The sequence below is a fragment of the Electrophorus electricus genome, chromosome 8 (assembly GCF_013358815.1).
Source record: "Electrophorus electricus isolate fEleEle1 chromosome 8, fEleEle1.pri, whole genome shotgun sequence".
In the NCBI taxonomy this organism is placed as follows: Eukaryota; Metazoa; Chordata; class Actinopteri; order Gymnotiformes; family Gymnotidae; genus Electrophorus; species Electrophorus electricus.
In genome coordinates, this window is record NC_049542.1 from 23,858,937 (window position 1) to 23,874,866 (window position 15,930).

Consider the following 15,930-nt stretch of genomic DNA (forward strand, 5'->3'; position numbering starts at 1 on the left):
TTGTGATATTTGTTGTCATTACATTTAAAACCTCATATCCGTTGTTTGAACTGGCCCCAAAATCCACATGCAATGACACACTGATGTAAAAGTCATGTAATAATGCAGACGAGAAATGGAAAAAGACAAAGCCTTTATTGCGATTAACAGGATCTGCTGGCAAAACTCTATGGGGGGTGCAAATGCAAAAAGTCCTTTACAATTAAAACACTGCAACATAGTTATATAGAACTCATTGCTAACTCAGAGCATGGAGAGGTTCGAATGTTTCAAAAACTGCACCCCAGATATCACCACTGTAAGATAATGTTTTGAACAGTGCTTACTCTGCCCTATTAAGACTGATCCTTGTGTGCTTCCGTTGGGAGACTGAGCTCAGATACGCTCCAGCGTTCGCTGGTGGTCTCAGCCAGTCCGGTGAAAGAAGTTTTAAAAGTGATGAAATTGCAATTAGCTCTCCTTTTCTTTCCACTGAAAATATGACAAGCTACAGACCAAAGGATTTCTCACAGGATGTTCTGATCAAAGGGTCCTTTCTCTAGGAATGACTCCCTGCTTGTTACCATGGCACCAACCTGCATGTACAGAACACACATGAACATGTAATTAATCAATAAAAATACAGCAAATGCTTCTTCTGCCTAGTTATTGCTAACCTATTTTTTATGCCCAATGTTCTGTTTTATGCCCAATGTTCTGACTTAATTTAAGGTGTATTAACTTAGCAAAATCCTTTAAAAAAAAAAAAAAAAGTTACTTCATTGTACAAAACCTTCAAGATGTTTAAATTTGGGAAGATGACATTTTCTTTTATTTTTAAGCAAGCATTATGGTTGCTAAAGGTGGACTCACTAAATTGCCTGAGTGCAAGAACATTGTTGATTGGACTTAGCCTGGGAATTAGTGGCCATGCAACATCAAGACCTGTGCATTACGGCACGATTTGCGAAATTACAAGTCCAGAGTGCAGTCTCTCAGCAGGAGGGAGGATTGGCTAGTTTCTGAACCGTTCACACTTACCTCTCCTCTCCTCTCTCTTGGCTAATTCCTTTCTCTCCCATCTCTCACCTTATTATTGCTGCATAAATGTTATGGAAGGTACGGGAATGAGCGCGCACCCCCGTGCGCAGGGTACTCTTTTCTTTGGCGTGCCATCATTCTGTCACACCGTCTCCTTATGGCGCCCCCCCCCCCCCCCCCCCCAATCCTCCGAGTCCATTTCCACTGCACGAGAAAAGAGAACAAGCGATTACGATCTCGTTAGCTTTGCTACACGTCGGCACGTTAGAAGAAGCGGGGGGACCACAATACGAACTGTGACAGTTGCGAAAGTAACTTTTTTCTTTCTCCGAGTGGTGCGCTTTTCTCGAGCCGTGTGTCTCTTACATTACTATGCGCGCTTCATGACCCTGCACCACCGGATCTGCGTGGAGCTTCCCTTCTGTATTTTCCTCATGAGTCTCACTTTGTCGCATTCCTTTGCTAACAACTGTCCAGAGCACAGGGGGCCATGGTCTCCGCCTGAATCTGAAAAACACAGATCTAAGATGTTAGTGCACAACAAACACCCTCCCCACTCCCCAAAATGCGCGCGGGATTAGTTTTGGACACAGTGGGCCGTGAGACGTGGGACACGTCGCTCGGGCTGCTGTAATGACTCTGCAAATTAAAGAGTAAAGAGGATTGCGGGAGTTGCGGGAGCATGTCACCTTCACCTTTCCACTGCAAGCCTACTGAACTTTGCAGGACTGAGTCTCATTTCCACTTTAATAGACAGTATGGAACTGTGATTGGGGAACTGGGCTCTTAACTTTAATATGTGAAATGTAACATTTCTTGGACTAAATGCACAAAAAAAGTGTCGTTTTAATTTAGGGCTTATATGTCGATTGATCTCCCTAATATGTGTGTATATATATATATATATATATATATATATATATATATATATATATATATATATATATATAAAGGGATATGGATCTATATATATATATATATTAGGGAGATAAATCGAAATATAAGCCCTATATATATATAGATATATATATATATATATATATATATATATATATATATATATATATATATAAATAAAGGGATATGGATCGATATATATATATATAATGACTACTTACTTACTGCCAGATAATTTCGATACAGATTATTGCTCAGCAGAAAGGGTCACTAGGTAAGGCAGGATGCCACATAGAAAGCTTTCTGAGGGAGACTGTAAAGAAGTAAACTCTTAGTAGTACAAAACGCTGCCCTCCTGCTGTTTCATCTCTGAGACAGCTGTTTTATATACAGAGCTTTTCCTGTCTACTTTCCCCTGATTACAGCATTACTACGTGGCAGCAGGCGAGCACAGCCCATCATCCCCATTACTGGGGCAGACTACCAATAATACCTAAAACACTTGAATTAGATTAGGTTCACACCACAAAGGAAAGGTCATTCTCATACAGTGGCAGGGCCATTAATTTTGGTGTGTTTGTCATCTGTGTATGTGTGTGGAGCTCTGCAGATTCACGCGGCTAATGAGATCATTGGGGCATTTCAGTGGGTAGACTCACTGGAGTCCTGGTGCAGCAGAGATCTGTGGTTTCTGCTATTAGAGGGGCCAGCCATAATGCAGGCAGATTAATGAAGTCCCCTGGTGCTCATTTTTAAATGGCACTCTATACAATATGCTCCTTCTTCCCACCTATTTAAAGAATGGTTACATAACATCACTTCCAAGGATACTTGCTGAAGTGTGAAAGCCAAATTTAGTGCTGCAGGGGCTTCCTTGACACCTGCTTCACATGCTATGAGGTGTGTGTGTGTGTGTGTGTGTGTGTGTGTGTGTGTGTGTGTGTGTGTGTGTGTGTGTGTGGGTGTGTGGGTGTGTGTTGCATTTGTGTTTTTTCAAACAGGTCAATAAGTGCTGTGATCACAGCTGCATATGGTGACGCAAGAATGTCACTCTTGGATGTTATTATCTTTGGTGATGTAATTACCTTTAGAATGTAATTAGCTTTCATATACAATCCATTTCTTGCTGAGTGCACTGTAGTGCACCTACATCTTGGAGGGCTTGAATATCCACCCCTCCTCTCCCATGTCCAATAAATTGCTATCCCCCCAATAAATTGCTATCTCTCAGTACTGAGAGCCTAGCCCCCCCCCCCCCCCCCCCCACACACACACACACACTTGTCTCTTAAATCACCAAGGTGAACGTGCTCTCCAAAGCCAAGCAGATATGAGCAATGTGGTAAGTCATGTATTAGTAGAACAGAGTCATGGATGACATCACATGTAGCATCTCTGGATGTAGAAATACCTGCCAAATTTGTTGGAAGCTGCTACCTCCAAGACTGACTGCAGCACGGGGAGACTGCAGCCATCACTTGTTTTCATGAACAGACATGCCAGCCTCCTTCTGTCTTACTAACACAGCAAAAAAATGCATTCTCTGCCCTGTTGAGGTGAACCATAGACTCCATACACAAGCCAGCCACCGGCGGGATTGCCCTTTGTACGGACAGCTAACACTGCCTTTCCTGGGAAATATGTAAATTAGTGTTTAAAAAAGGCAGATATGCTAATTGGAAGGTGTTCCTAATTATGAGCATGGAAAATGCCACAAGGCAGCAGATGTTCTGAGAGGAAGAACTTTAACATGCGTGGGAATCCACTACACTAAAAAGTCTCAAATCAGCAGTGTGAATTGGTGGAGAACCTCTCCCAGGGCTCTCATGGTAGAGCTGTGATATGTTTGTGTTTAACAGCCTGCTCACGGTGGACTGTGTGTCCCCGGTTTCTTTGGCAGGCTAGCAGGCTTCCTTCCTGCCTCTGTTCCCCCAGTAAGCAGTTCAGAGCTGACCCTGAAAGTAGCAGGAATCCACCGCTAAAAGCCTCGAGTCTGCGCGCCATCTGGCTCTGTCTGGAGGAGGTTTGTTCATTAGAAAACCCTCGAAACCTGTACCAGCAGTCCAAGACACGGCGCCTGCTCTCTGCGAGAGACAGAGAGAGAGAGAGAGAGAGAGAGAGAGAGAGAGAGAGAGAGAGAGACGGGACCTGAACCACAAAGGAGGTGCTTCTTCTGCCTCATCTACCTATGTTTTCTTCTGAGGGAAAATGGTTTCCTTTTAAAATGAGACCTCAAAAACATGTAAATATGTTTAGTCTAATTCAATAATAGTATGAATTGTGAACTACTGTTTTTCCTTGTTTTGTTTAAAATGTAATGTACTGATTCTATTATAAATTACCTGTCCAGTTGCAAGGCACTGGGACACTATTGGCTCTTTTCTCGTGTTTTCGCTCTTAGGCAGGCTTAATACAGTGATTCTTACATACTGCATGAAACACTATTCAGGATTATGTTAATTTACATTTCATTAATGTATTACCCATACATTAGAATGTATCTATTTAAAATGTATACATTAATATACTTGTTAAAGTAATGCAAACCTTATACATAACAAAAAGTTAGTCTACTTTTTTGGAATGTAATTTAAGGATTTAACTTAATTTGGTGTAAAGAAACTTTGTTTAGTTTACTTTAATATGTCACTGTACTCCTTTGTTGACCTACAAAAATCAGGTTGAGCTTTTTATTTTTTCAGCAGGGGTTTAATGTTTCCTTTTGCTTTCCATCTACTCTCCCTCTGACCTCCCGGAGTTATTTGTTTCTCTTCTGTGAGGACTCTGCTTGTTATGCTCTGAGAAACACACACAGCTACAGCTGCTGGACTGACTGCCTCTTCCTCTCCTCTGTCCCTGCCTACTTGAAGGCTTTCTACATCCCTTTCCATTTCTCATAGACAAACACACACACACGCACGCGCACACACACACACGCACGCGCGCACGCACGCGCGCACGCGCGCACACACGCACCATAGAGTCACTTTAACACTTTCTCTCTCTTTCTGACGCTCTCCTTCTTCCTCCTTCTCAAAAAAAAACACTCATGCACTCTCTCTTTCTAGCTCTCACACTCTCTCCCTCTTTCTTCCTCCCCCCTGTTCTCCCTCCCTCTCTTCCTCTCCCTGCTCTGTGCCTGACTCCCTCTCCTGCTCTCACTTCATCATGTTGGCTGCAGGATGCTGCGAGCAGCTGCTCTCTCCCTCCTGCCGTCCCGCGGGGCGCGCCTGGCCAGCCCGCCACAGCTGAGCACCCACCCCGAGGAGGAAGAGCAAGACCAGGACCAGGAGGAGGAAGAGGAAGAGGAGGAAGAGGAAGAGGAAGGCTCCAGCGGCAGCGCTGGGCTCCAGGCGACCCCCATGCTGCGTGCGCAGGCAGCCTACCTGCTGGAGGGGGCAGAAGACATGGGCTTCACGGCAGCTGGGCTGAAGTCTCCTGACTGGCTCTACGAGTCGTACTACCGCATGAGCCAGCAGCACCCGCTCATCGTGTTCCTACTCCTCATCGTCATGGGAGCATGCCTGGCTCTGCTCACTGTCTTCTTCGCCTCTGGACTGGTGAGAGAGAGCACTCCTTTCATCTGTCTGCTCATTTTGCCCTCTCTCTCACTCTCACGGTCTTGCACTCTTTGGTGCTGCCAAAGTACGTTGGCTCTTCTCATTGTGTCAGTCCCTCTGTGTTCGTCTCTGGTGATCATTTTCTTTTTTGATAACGAGGGAGAAGGAACGTGCTCCCCGTATGAAGGGATACAAAAAGTGTTGGAGAGAGTCATAGCAAAGTGTGTCGCTGAAGAACAGCGCTGTCTGTCAACGTATGTGTGAGAGTGAGAGAAAGAGACATTCTCCCTTTCTCTCACTCTGACTCTCACTCACCCCTTGTTATTTCTTCTTCTCCCCCAGTTCTGTTAGGCATTATATATGTTATATATTGGCTATTATACCTGACTGTACACGGTACATGTGTATGAAGTGTGGTCTGTAACACTCAACCATCCTGTAGTGTTATTACATGGGGTTACTGGGCACAAAGTCAGGAAGACAGCTGCAGCCGTTGAACAAACTAGCTAATGACACAAAAAAAAAAGAAACTACACTTTATCTGGAGTCTTGAGTGATCAATTTTAAAAATTATTTTAGCCCCTGTCTGCCTCTGTGAGAATGGCAGAGTTTTCTGATTTTTACAGTGGTAACTTTGGCTTTTTGTGGCTGAGGTGTACTCTGGCTTTTTAAATTCCCAGATGCTTTAATTGTTTGACTTGTGCAGTGGAATTAAACAGGACAAAAGATGGGATCAGTTTGTTAATGACTTCATTTAAATCCTGCTATTGTGTGAGGCAGAGGAACTGTTCGAAAATTGTGAAATATTTGTTCTACGGGAGATTTCAGTAGTGTTGAAGTGTTTAAAACAATTTGTTAAGCCAGGATGTACACTGTAAACTTATTAAGCTTTATTTTTCATGATTTTGTTTATGGGAGAATAGTAAAAACAAATGTTTTGCCTCCTTGTGTTTATGTACATGGCACTGTAGGAGAGGAACAGCATTTGTGCCTCCTTTGTAGGTGTGGTCCATATCGACCCTCTCAGAAGTAGGCGCGGCTGGTCCATGGTGAAATGTTTTTGTGTAACTGAATTCTAAAGCAGGTAGAGTTTCATATTTATCAGCAGTGGTGGGGCAGAGATGGGCACAATTTTTCACTCTGCCAGATGGGGCTTTTATAAGTGAGATTTGATTTCTAACGATCCAATCAAATCCCCCCATCCTACTACCCACCCACACACACACACACACACACACACACAAACAAATACACACACAAACAAATGCACATGCACATGCACACATACAGACACACACACACACACACACACACACACACACACACACACACACACACACCTTCCATCCTTTTCAAATTACTCTGAGAGGCACACCTTGGACCAGGGCCATAGCCCTACAAAATTACACATTTATACAAACACAAATACAAACACACACACACACACACACACACACACACACACACACACACACACACAAACACAGACACACAGACACACACAAACAAACACAGACACACAGACACACACACACACACACACAGACACACATACAGACACGCACACACACACTCACACTCACTCATTCACTGCTGACTCACAATCCATTTTCTTTTCAGAGCTCAGCTTGGCCACAGTGTGCAGAGAGCCACTTGGCTCTTCCTCTGGTCGAGTGCATCTACATAGCTGTAGCTGTAGCTCCAGGGGAATTGTGACTGCGATGGCTTTATTGGCCTGGGTTACAGAGTGGTGAATACACCTCATAAAGCAAACCCACTGCTGGGAAAAATATTCCAGTGTTGGAGGAACAAAAACAAGCACACCTCTGCTGGCTGGTTTCCTCACCAAGCAAAAAAAATCCTGTTATGATGCAACAGTCCTTTTTCGGCCTCTTTGAATCAGTGAAGCCCATTATAATTCTGGCTGGACAATCAGTTTTGATTTTAAATAGTTACCTAATAGGATGAGCAGAAGGAAGTGTGGCCATAGTACAGTGGAATCTATTCTTCTGTATCCTTAGATGTTGAACTGTGTTGCTGGGTATTGTAGTTTTGTCTCTGTCACTATGCAAAGGGAAGTGCATTCGCTTTTTGTCTTGCTGCAGTGGAGGATTGTATGTTGCCGAATCCGTTGTCGTGTGCACACATGTCGGTTCAGCGTGTGGTGTGAGCCATGTGTCAGAGTGGGGAAATGGTAAATGCAGTGTGTGGTAATGCTGCAGGACTCAGCACATGAAAAGTGCATGTGGTGTCTTGTGGAGGAGGAGCTAATGGGCTCATGCTCCTCCCACTCCACACCCATGCATGTGTAGATACACATGAAGAATATACCAGGAACAAAAACAAAACCCATCACACAAGTTTCCATGTCTCTCAGATTTGCAAACTCAAAACTGGTGTTTCAGTGTGTTGTGGTTTGAGTGTTCAGGAAGTTAGCTTCAAAGTGCTGAGCACACACACACACACACACACACACACACACACACACACACACACACACACACACACACACACACACACACACACATACTCACTCTGCCCAGTCACACAAAACTGAACCCATCAGGCTAATGAACAGGATGGCTCTTGTTGGCAACAGAGCGACCGTATATAGGGGATTGATTGCTCTTGCAACTGCTAGGAAGTGGGTTTAAATGGATTTAAATTATTTGAAATGGGCAACTGGCTGTCTCCGTGCCCTCTCTTAGCCAGGAAAGTGGAGGCTGACATGCAAAAGCACTTTCGGCCTCGAGTCAAGATTGATAAAAGAAGGACAAAAAAAGCCCGAAGTTTAGCGACTAATCATGCAATCAGAGACCCGGTGTGCTGATTGGACTGTGTGGCATGCATACTCGTGCATGCTCAGGAAAGGTACATTCAGGGCTACAAGTGTGTGGGAGCCCTGAATACCATTTCTGTCCCCCCCTCCCCTCTTTTTTTTTTTTTAATGTATGAGAAACATGAAGCCTGTGCATGAATGTGAGTGTGTGAGTGATTGAGAGAGGCAGCACCAGCTCCTGCGGTCGTGATTTAGATTCAGCGTGTGTGCGAGTGTTTTCCTGAGACTGTACCATTCCCGGGGGTGTCTCCCCTCTTGGCTGGTGACTCATTTGGCACTGATGGTATTATTTTAGCCCAACTATACTGGCCTAAACTCTTATTCACTAATTAGATCAACCTTACGCATAAGACCATTTACCTAAACACATCACATATCATGGATCACATATATGCCCGGAAATTACTTAAAAATGAATGGTCTCATTAGTTAGTCTCATTATGACAGACGGACTCATTTTATGGAGGCTGTGAGGTAAGGAATCGGGTTCAGACTCTATACCTGCCTGCCGGTTTTGTGGACTGGCTGCCTGTTCCTGCAGTGATATGAGCCTGAATAGGAATAACTCCTTATGCATTTCACTGTGATTCTCACACTCACACACTCACAGAGTGAAGGAAGAGTGTGAGTCATTTTATTGTTATGTCATGTCTAATGGTCTATGATCTGTAAGAATGGTTGATGTTGTAAATGTTGTGTGTTTTTTATTGTAAAGCACTTTGAGACAATAAAAGTACTATACAAATAAAAATGTACTCACTTATTTATAAAGGTCGTGTTGAATTCTGAAAGTCTAATCAGTATGTTGAATGTCCCCCAACTAAAGTGTGTTTAGAGCTCATGATATTGGTGTGTCATATCAGTTTTTGGCAAATATAGTATGTTAATCTAGGTTTGGCCGTCTAAACACCTCGTGAACGTGTTTGGTTGTGATCAAACTGTTTGCACTTAATGAACAAACAGTACTTCTGCCATTTGTCCTTTAGCAGTAATATGCTTTTGCTGACCCTCCCCCTTTTGCAGGACATGGAAGACCATGTGGCCTTCCTCATCACCGTGCCCACCACCCTGTCCATCTTCCTCACTATCTTCGTGCTCGTCTGTATCGAGTCCATCTTCAAGAAGCTGCTCCGCCTATTCTCCCTGCTCATCTGGGGCTGCCTGGTTGCCATGGGTTACCTCTTCATGTTTTTTGGAGGGATCATCTGTCCGTGGGACCAGGTGAGACTGGGGAGACATCGCTACTTTCCTCTTCCACCTCCGTGTAGCAGCTGTGAAACACTGAATCGCATGACTGAAGGATCAGTGGTTTTCCTTTGCTCGAGTATTCATTGACTTATTCAGCTCTTCGTAGGTGAGATGAATCCTGTACAGTCTCACAGTTGTTTATGAATTGAAGCATTTCAGTTAACTTCATTCCAAGTTGACTCTGATGATTTGTGCTGTGGTAGCACTGGACTTGTGTGTGTGTGTGTGTGTGTGTGTGTGTGTGTGTGTGTGTGTGTGTGTGTGTGTGTATGTGTGTGTGTTTGCAGGGGGAGGGCATTTTTCTAAGCTGAGCTGAGAATATGCACACAGCAAAGACAGAGGAACAGCATGATCAAAATTGCATGTCGAACAGTAATTATGAAAATGAATGCTCTGTTTCTCTCGCTGTAGATAAATACAACAGTAGCTACATAGATGTAATACAGTAGTCTCCATTCCTCTCTTTCTATTTCTCTCCCCCTTTTTCTTTGTCACAGTCTCTATGCTCATATTGCCTGCTCTTAAACATTTTGCTCTTTATTTCACACTTACTCTAATCCAAACTCGTTTACGTGTTACCAAATCCAAACAGCACACGATGCACCTTCATCTTCAGCCCTTCATGATGGTAAACATGGAACGTATGTTTACACTAAACTGCATGAGCAAAGCATGAAGCAACAGGGTCTGGTCCTACCAGTGCTATTATTCATACCTGTGTCTTATTACTGTTATAGTAATCCTGAGATGGGGTCTTTCATTCACGAGTTAATGTGACTCTCTGAGTCATCTGAACTGTAGGCCGTACATCACTTAATGGGTGAAAGGCAACCTCAAAAGGAGCTGAGGTAATATATATGCTCCACAGGCAGAGTCAGCGTTATGAATCACGTCACACGTAACACTTCTCTGGAACAGTAATAAGAGGTGTGCGACACATTGGACACTTGGCGTAAGGTTTTGGAATGGCTCCTGTAAACAGGCCCATGTGGCTAGCTTATAAAAGCCTCGCGGTGCTGGCGTGTGGATGGACAGACAAGGGAACCTTGGCTTCAGGCAGGTGTGAGGACTGAAAAGAAACTGGATGATTAAAGACCTTCATTAGCCGTCATGGTGCTGCCCCTCTCCATCTGCTGTTGCTGACGGTGTCACATTTTAGCGCTTCGAGGGGTTTTGGATGAGTGCTCTGAAGTGGGTTAATGTCCTTGTTGGAAAGCTTAGATCAGTTGTTATCTGAATGTGGACCAGCCTGACAGGGGTTTTTACGTAGCATTTTCTTGCAAGCGATTATGTGAAGGTGGTTAGGAAAATGGTTCTAATTTTCCAGATATATTTAATTCGGCCACATCCTTCACATCACGTCTAATTTTATCTCTACTTTTGGCTCAGCTTGCTTCACTTTCCCTTTTCATAATCTCTTTCTCTTGCTCACTTTCTCTTTTGGAATATTAATACCTGTTGGTGCTAGATCATTCCCCACTCCCCTCTCTCTTTCGCTTTCTTTCTCAGTCACACTTTTAGTGTCATATAGGAAGGCAGAAGCCCTGTGAGGTAACTTTTCATCACCTCACCCCATTAAGCACATAGAGCAATTGCTCCGTTCAAAGGTAACTTCATCAGGTGGCAGTCTGCCATATGGTAGTACCTCCATAGCTCCCAGTGAGCTCTGTGTTTTAACACCATTGGACGACATTGACTTGACCTGTAACATGGCTCTGCTGGTAATCTGCAGGTCAGTGCCAAGGTAGAAATACAATGGGAGGGCAGTTGTGTTTGTGTAAGTGCAACAGGCTGCCTTCAATTGCCGTTGTGTTTATCCTTGAGGGGAACAGGCGAGAGACCAGGGCAATCTGCTGTTACAAAGACACTGACCACTGGCTCCTTTAGGCATAAGGGCCAGTGGTCAGTGGTAGGTCATGGAACAGTCGTCGGGTCATTTGGGTCATTCTGAGCCCTCGTGTCCATGGAGCTGACTGTTGATTGGACAATGCTTAAGCACTTGCTGGGCCAGAGAAAACTGGAAAAGGACTTGAAAAACAAGTGCTCTGTGTTGAGATAATTGAACAATTGCCACGCAGAGCCCTCAAATGGATATTTACAAACTGAAATTTTATGTAAGTGGATACTCTACTGATGATGCATGACCAGTGTGTGTAAACAGAGCAAGGGCTCTGATTGACACTGATTGACAGCTCCTCGTACTACAGGAGTGGAGCCATAACGAGCGGAGCTGTCATGGCTGTGGAGTCATCACACAGCGTTGCCGTGGCATCGCACAGCGTCGCCGTGGCATCGCACAGCATAGCCATAGCATTCTTAATCATTTCATCACTTCAGTAACGATGATGACATCCCCTTACCAGCCGATCGCCATGTCACCTCAAGCAGCTCACCACATCAGCTCCAAGCATGAGGGAAAAAAAAGCAGCGACACATGTCAAAGTGCCAAGAGCACAGGCCATTATTGATGGAGATGAAAGAGCCCACTACACAGCCCATAGCTCCGTACTGTAGAGACCATTTACCCCAGGCAGCGGGGTCTGCATTAGCAACACACTAAAAGCCAAAGGCCTTTCTATGCTGTTTGAAAGAAAGCTCATAATCAGACCCTTTAATCAGGAGAAGGACAAAAAAAAAAAAGTGGATCTTACCCACCTTCCTCCAATCAGCCCAGGGCAGAGCTGGAGAGAAGCGTGCGGAAACCGTGCAGGCACGAGGGCCCTATGCTGTCTTTAATTAGAGTCATTCCGTTCTAATCAATGGGAACCCTGGAGGCTGTGTTAGGCCATTATTTCAGAGGTGAAGAAGAATGATGTTGGTGCTGGTAGCGGTGAGACAAAAGAGAGGGAGGGGGATGCAAAGTTGAAAGAGAGAGAGATGGAGAGATCAGGAGGCTGGTTTTCTTTCTTCTGAAAGGTGGATTTTTAAAACGTGAACCTCCTGGTGCTGATTTAGATATCTGGACAGATTATTAGGAACGGACATTCTCGTGTTGTCTGAAAACAGGAATTTTATCTGACTATCAGTAATATGGTGTTGTTACTGAATCAATTAGTGATTGTGAGTTTTGGGGTTGTTGTTGTTGTTGTTGGTTTTTTGCTTTTGTTGGCTTCAACTGACTTAGTTATTACCATCACAGAACATTTGACTATAAGATATATTAATCACACACACTTACCCCACATACAAACACCCACACCCATCCACACACACACACACACACACACACACACATATTGTGTCTATATATAGTCATCAGATACCCAGCAGACACAATAATCAGTCAAGAGTAGACCAGAGAACTCCTCACAAAGCATGGGGCACCCAAGTACCCAAATGCCAATATCCAAAAGCTGTATGCCAGCTGGAACAAGAAGTGGGAATGTGCTTACAAAGATCCACTCTCCAGGGTGAGACACAAATCATCCATGAAAGTATCCAAGCAATGCCCCCCATAGATGAACTGGTGAGGGAGTATCTTAGACAGATGGGGGCATGGTCTCCATAGAAGAGGAGGCTGGTGCCACAGCTCTTCCATGGAATTTATCACTGACGGATAGTGGAGGAGACATAAGACAATCCTACCACAATGGCTGGAAAAGATGCACTAATTATGACAACACAAGGTCAAGCATAAAGCTTTAGGTTCTGTGGGACCTCCAGATCCAGACAGATAAGTGGCAAAACATACATCATGATCATTGGGTGAAGACTGCAGTGGTAGTAGATCTGGCTGTTCCAAGTGAGGGGAAACATCCAAAGGAAGGAATATGAAATGCTGAAAAAATATATATATACCAAGGGGCTGAAAGAAGAAATAGAGAGAATGTGGGAGGCTGTCAAAGTGGTGATGGGGGAACTCAGGACTGTGACCCCTAGGATGGAGGAGTGGCTCCAACAGATCCCAGGAATGATGATAGCAATCTCAGTCCAGAAGAGCGCAATCCTAGGAACAGCGTAAATACTACACCACAACCTCAATTTTCCAGACCTCTGGTAGAAGGGCCAGTTTTGCAGGGGAAAAAGGTATGATCACCCATTGTAAGGGTGACACAGGAGTTTTACAAGCCTTGTTAAATGCTGAAATTAATCTTACATTTTTTTAAGCAGACGTGAGATTTTCTCAGCTCTTCTATTTTTCAGGACTATGTCCACTACCACAACCAAAAACAGGACCTTTTAAAATTTATATGGGAGTTAGACACTTAATTAAACTATTAAATATTTGTGATTAAGTATCATATTACTCTTCAGGCACTTATTAATATGAGGCTAAAATTATCATCAGACTTTTAATATTTGATTATTCTTAGATCATTAGATCAGTATTAGTCTGAGTTCATGATATATTTTGAGATAGCAAGCCTACCATCTGCTTTGAAGCCTTAGATTCTTCATGTTGTTGGAGGAGAATTCACAGCACTAGACGAGTGCATCACGAGTGACAAGCTGGAGAGGAATGGAGGGGGTGTTTTGTGTGAATATTAATACCTCAGAGCGAATCATATTGGCATGAGTGTGTGAAATGCAATGGTGTGTGAAAAGATATGGCTGATGGCTGAGTGATTGATACCTTCTAACTTGATGGACCATGGTAACCTAAACCAACAATCCCCCCCAATGCCTTCACAGCAGTATTTAATACCACCAGGGCAGCTTGCATGAGATGAGACAGAAACCCTTTTCTACAATTCCAAAGCATAAAGAATTGATTTAAATTAGTTTTTAAAGTCATCTGCTTCCTTCTACCTATTGTGCCTAACTGACTAAGTCTCTGTTTGTTGACTCGTGGAGTGCAATCAAAAATGTTGTAATTGATATTGTGTTTCTCATCATGGATCGCCATCTCTGCCATCTGAAGTCACCATGCATCTTCCAGCGAGGCCAGTACCTCAGTTGGAGAGCAGGCCTGATTTAAAATGCACAATGGAGTCTGCACTTGTGCTACTAGAGCTGAGCGAGGAAGAGAGCTGAATAGGCCTGTCGGTCTCAATGCTGCTCACACAGACAGGACTGGGGGATGTATTCTCACAGGCTGAAATTGGTCGTCCATTGCAATTGAAGCAGGAAATTATGCATTTAATGCAGTCAGCTAGGAGACAAAGGACTGATCTCAGTGTATCCTGAAACAAAGTCACAAGAATGCTGGAATGTGTTTAGGAGAGGAGAATCGACCTCATGACTATGATTCCTGCCCATGGATGGTTATTCTTCTCTAAAGGACTGGTCAACCAATGTCTTACTGTGTCTCGAATCTCCACCTCTGTCTGTTTAGGTTTCTGCGAGTGGCCAAAATCAATAAAATAGAAAGCACTTATAAAAAATGTGGGTTGGTGTGTAGGTGTGAGAGAGTGTGTGTGAGACAGAGAGAGAGAGAGAGAGAGAGAGAGAGAGAGAGAGAGAGAGAGAGAGAGAGAGAGAGTGTGTGTGTGTGTGTGTGTGAGTGAGTGATACAATACTTTTATCAGAAGATGGCCAAGACAGAAATCCATTAGGTTTTGCCACCATTTACCAGCCTGTCTGCCATTAACTTTGTCTTTGCACAAACAATATCCCAGTGCTCCACCATGTTGATGAAAAACAACCATCACTAATAAATGTTTTATAAATGGAACCAAATAGATTTATTTGAAAAGAAATCCTTTCTGGTAGGGCATTAACCCTTGGTGCAGCAATTTTTGATATCTTATAGACACTGACTCCTTTTAGAATTGTAGTCATATTTGTATTTTATTGTGTGTTGCTTGGTAGTAATGCACTGTGATTACACTGATTATTGTCACGTTTTAATGTACCTTATATATCTTTTTTTTGTCTTTGTTTGTACACCTGAACTACTTTTCACTTTGAGATATTTATGATTGAATACCTGGGAACTTGTAGAGCACAATCCAATTTTTTTTTTAGGTCAAAAATCTTAAAATGTGTTCGCACTCCCTGTTTAGAATTTGAAACTACCGGTTAAGAGAAGCATCATAAAGACATAAAATGATTTCCAGAAAAATGCAATGATAGCTAAAATCATCGTTCTCTTTTCTCTCCCTCCTTCTCTCCGTCCCTCTCTTGACATTCTTCTCTCTCTCTCTCCCTCGCTCCCTCTGGCCACTGCAGGTCTCCTTCTTCCTCTTCATTGTGTTTGTAGTGTACACGATGCTGCCATTCTCCATGCGGGACGCTCTCATTGCCAGCGTCTTCACATCCTCCTCCCACACCCTGGTGCTCAGTATCTCCCTCTCCAACACCACAGAGTACAGGGAGCCTCTCGTCTGGCAGGTAATTGTGTGTGTGTGTGTGTGTGTGTGTGTGTGTTTATGCACACGTGTGTGGGTGTGTTTATGTGTATGTGTGGTGCATGCAGGTGTCCTA

The 15,930-nt window shown here is 43.7% G+C and overlaps 1 protein-coding gene across 4 annotated transcripts in view; it reads left to right on the forward strand.

Moving 5' to 3' along the window:
• Positions 1-4,061: 4,061 nt before the first annotated feature.
• adcy2b (adenylate cyclase 2b (brain)) overlaps positions 4,062-15,930 on the forward strand; it is a 42,187-nt gene continuing 30,318 nt past the window's right edge. For 3 of the 4 annotated variants that reach the window (XM_035529407.1, XM_035529406.1, XM_035529408.1), the window contains exons 1-4: positions 4,090-4,159; positions 5,099-5,477; positions 9,340-9,537; positions 15,676-15,837. In XM_035529407.1, the coding sequence (XP_035385300.1) occupies positions 4,158-4,159; positions 5,099-5,477; positions 9,340-9,537; positions 15,676-15,837 (741 nt within the window). In that variant the 5' untranslated portion in view covers positions 4,090-4,157. The other variant, XM_027030425.2, reaches the window with a different exon arrangement.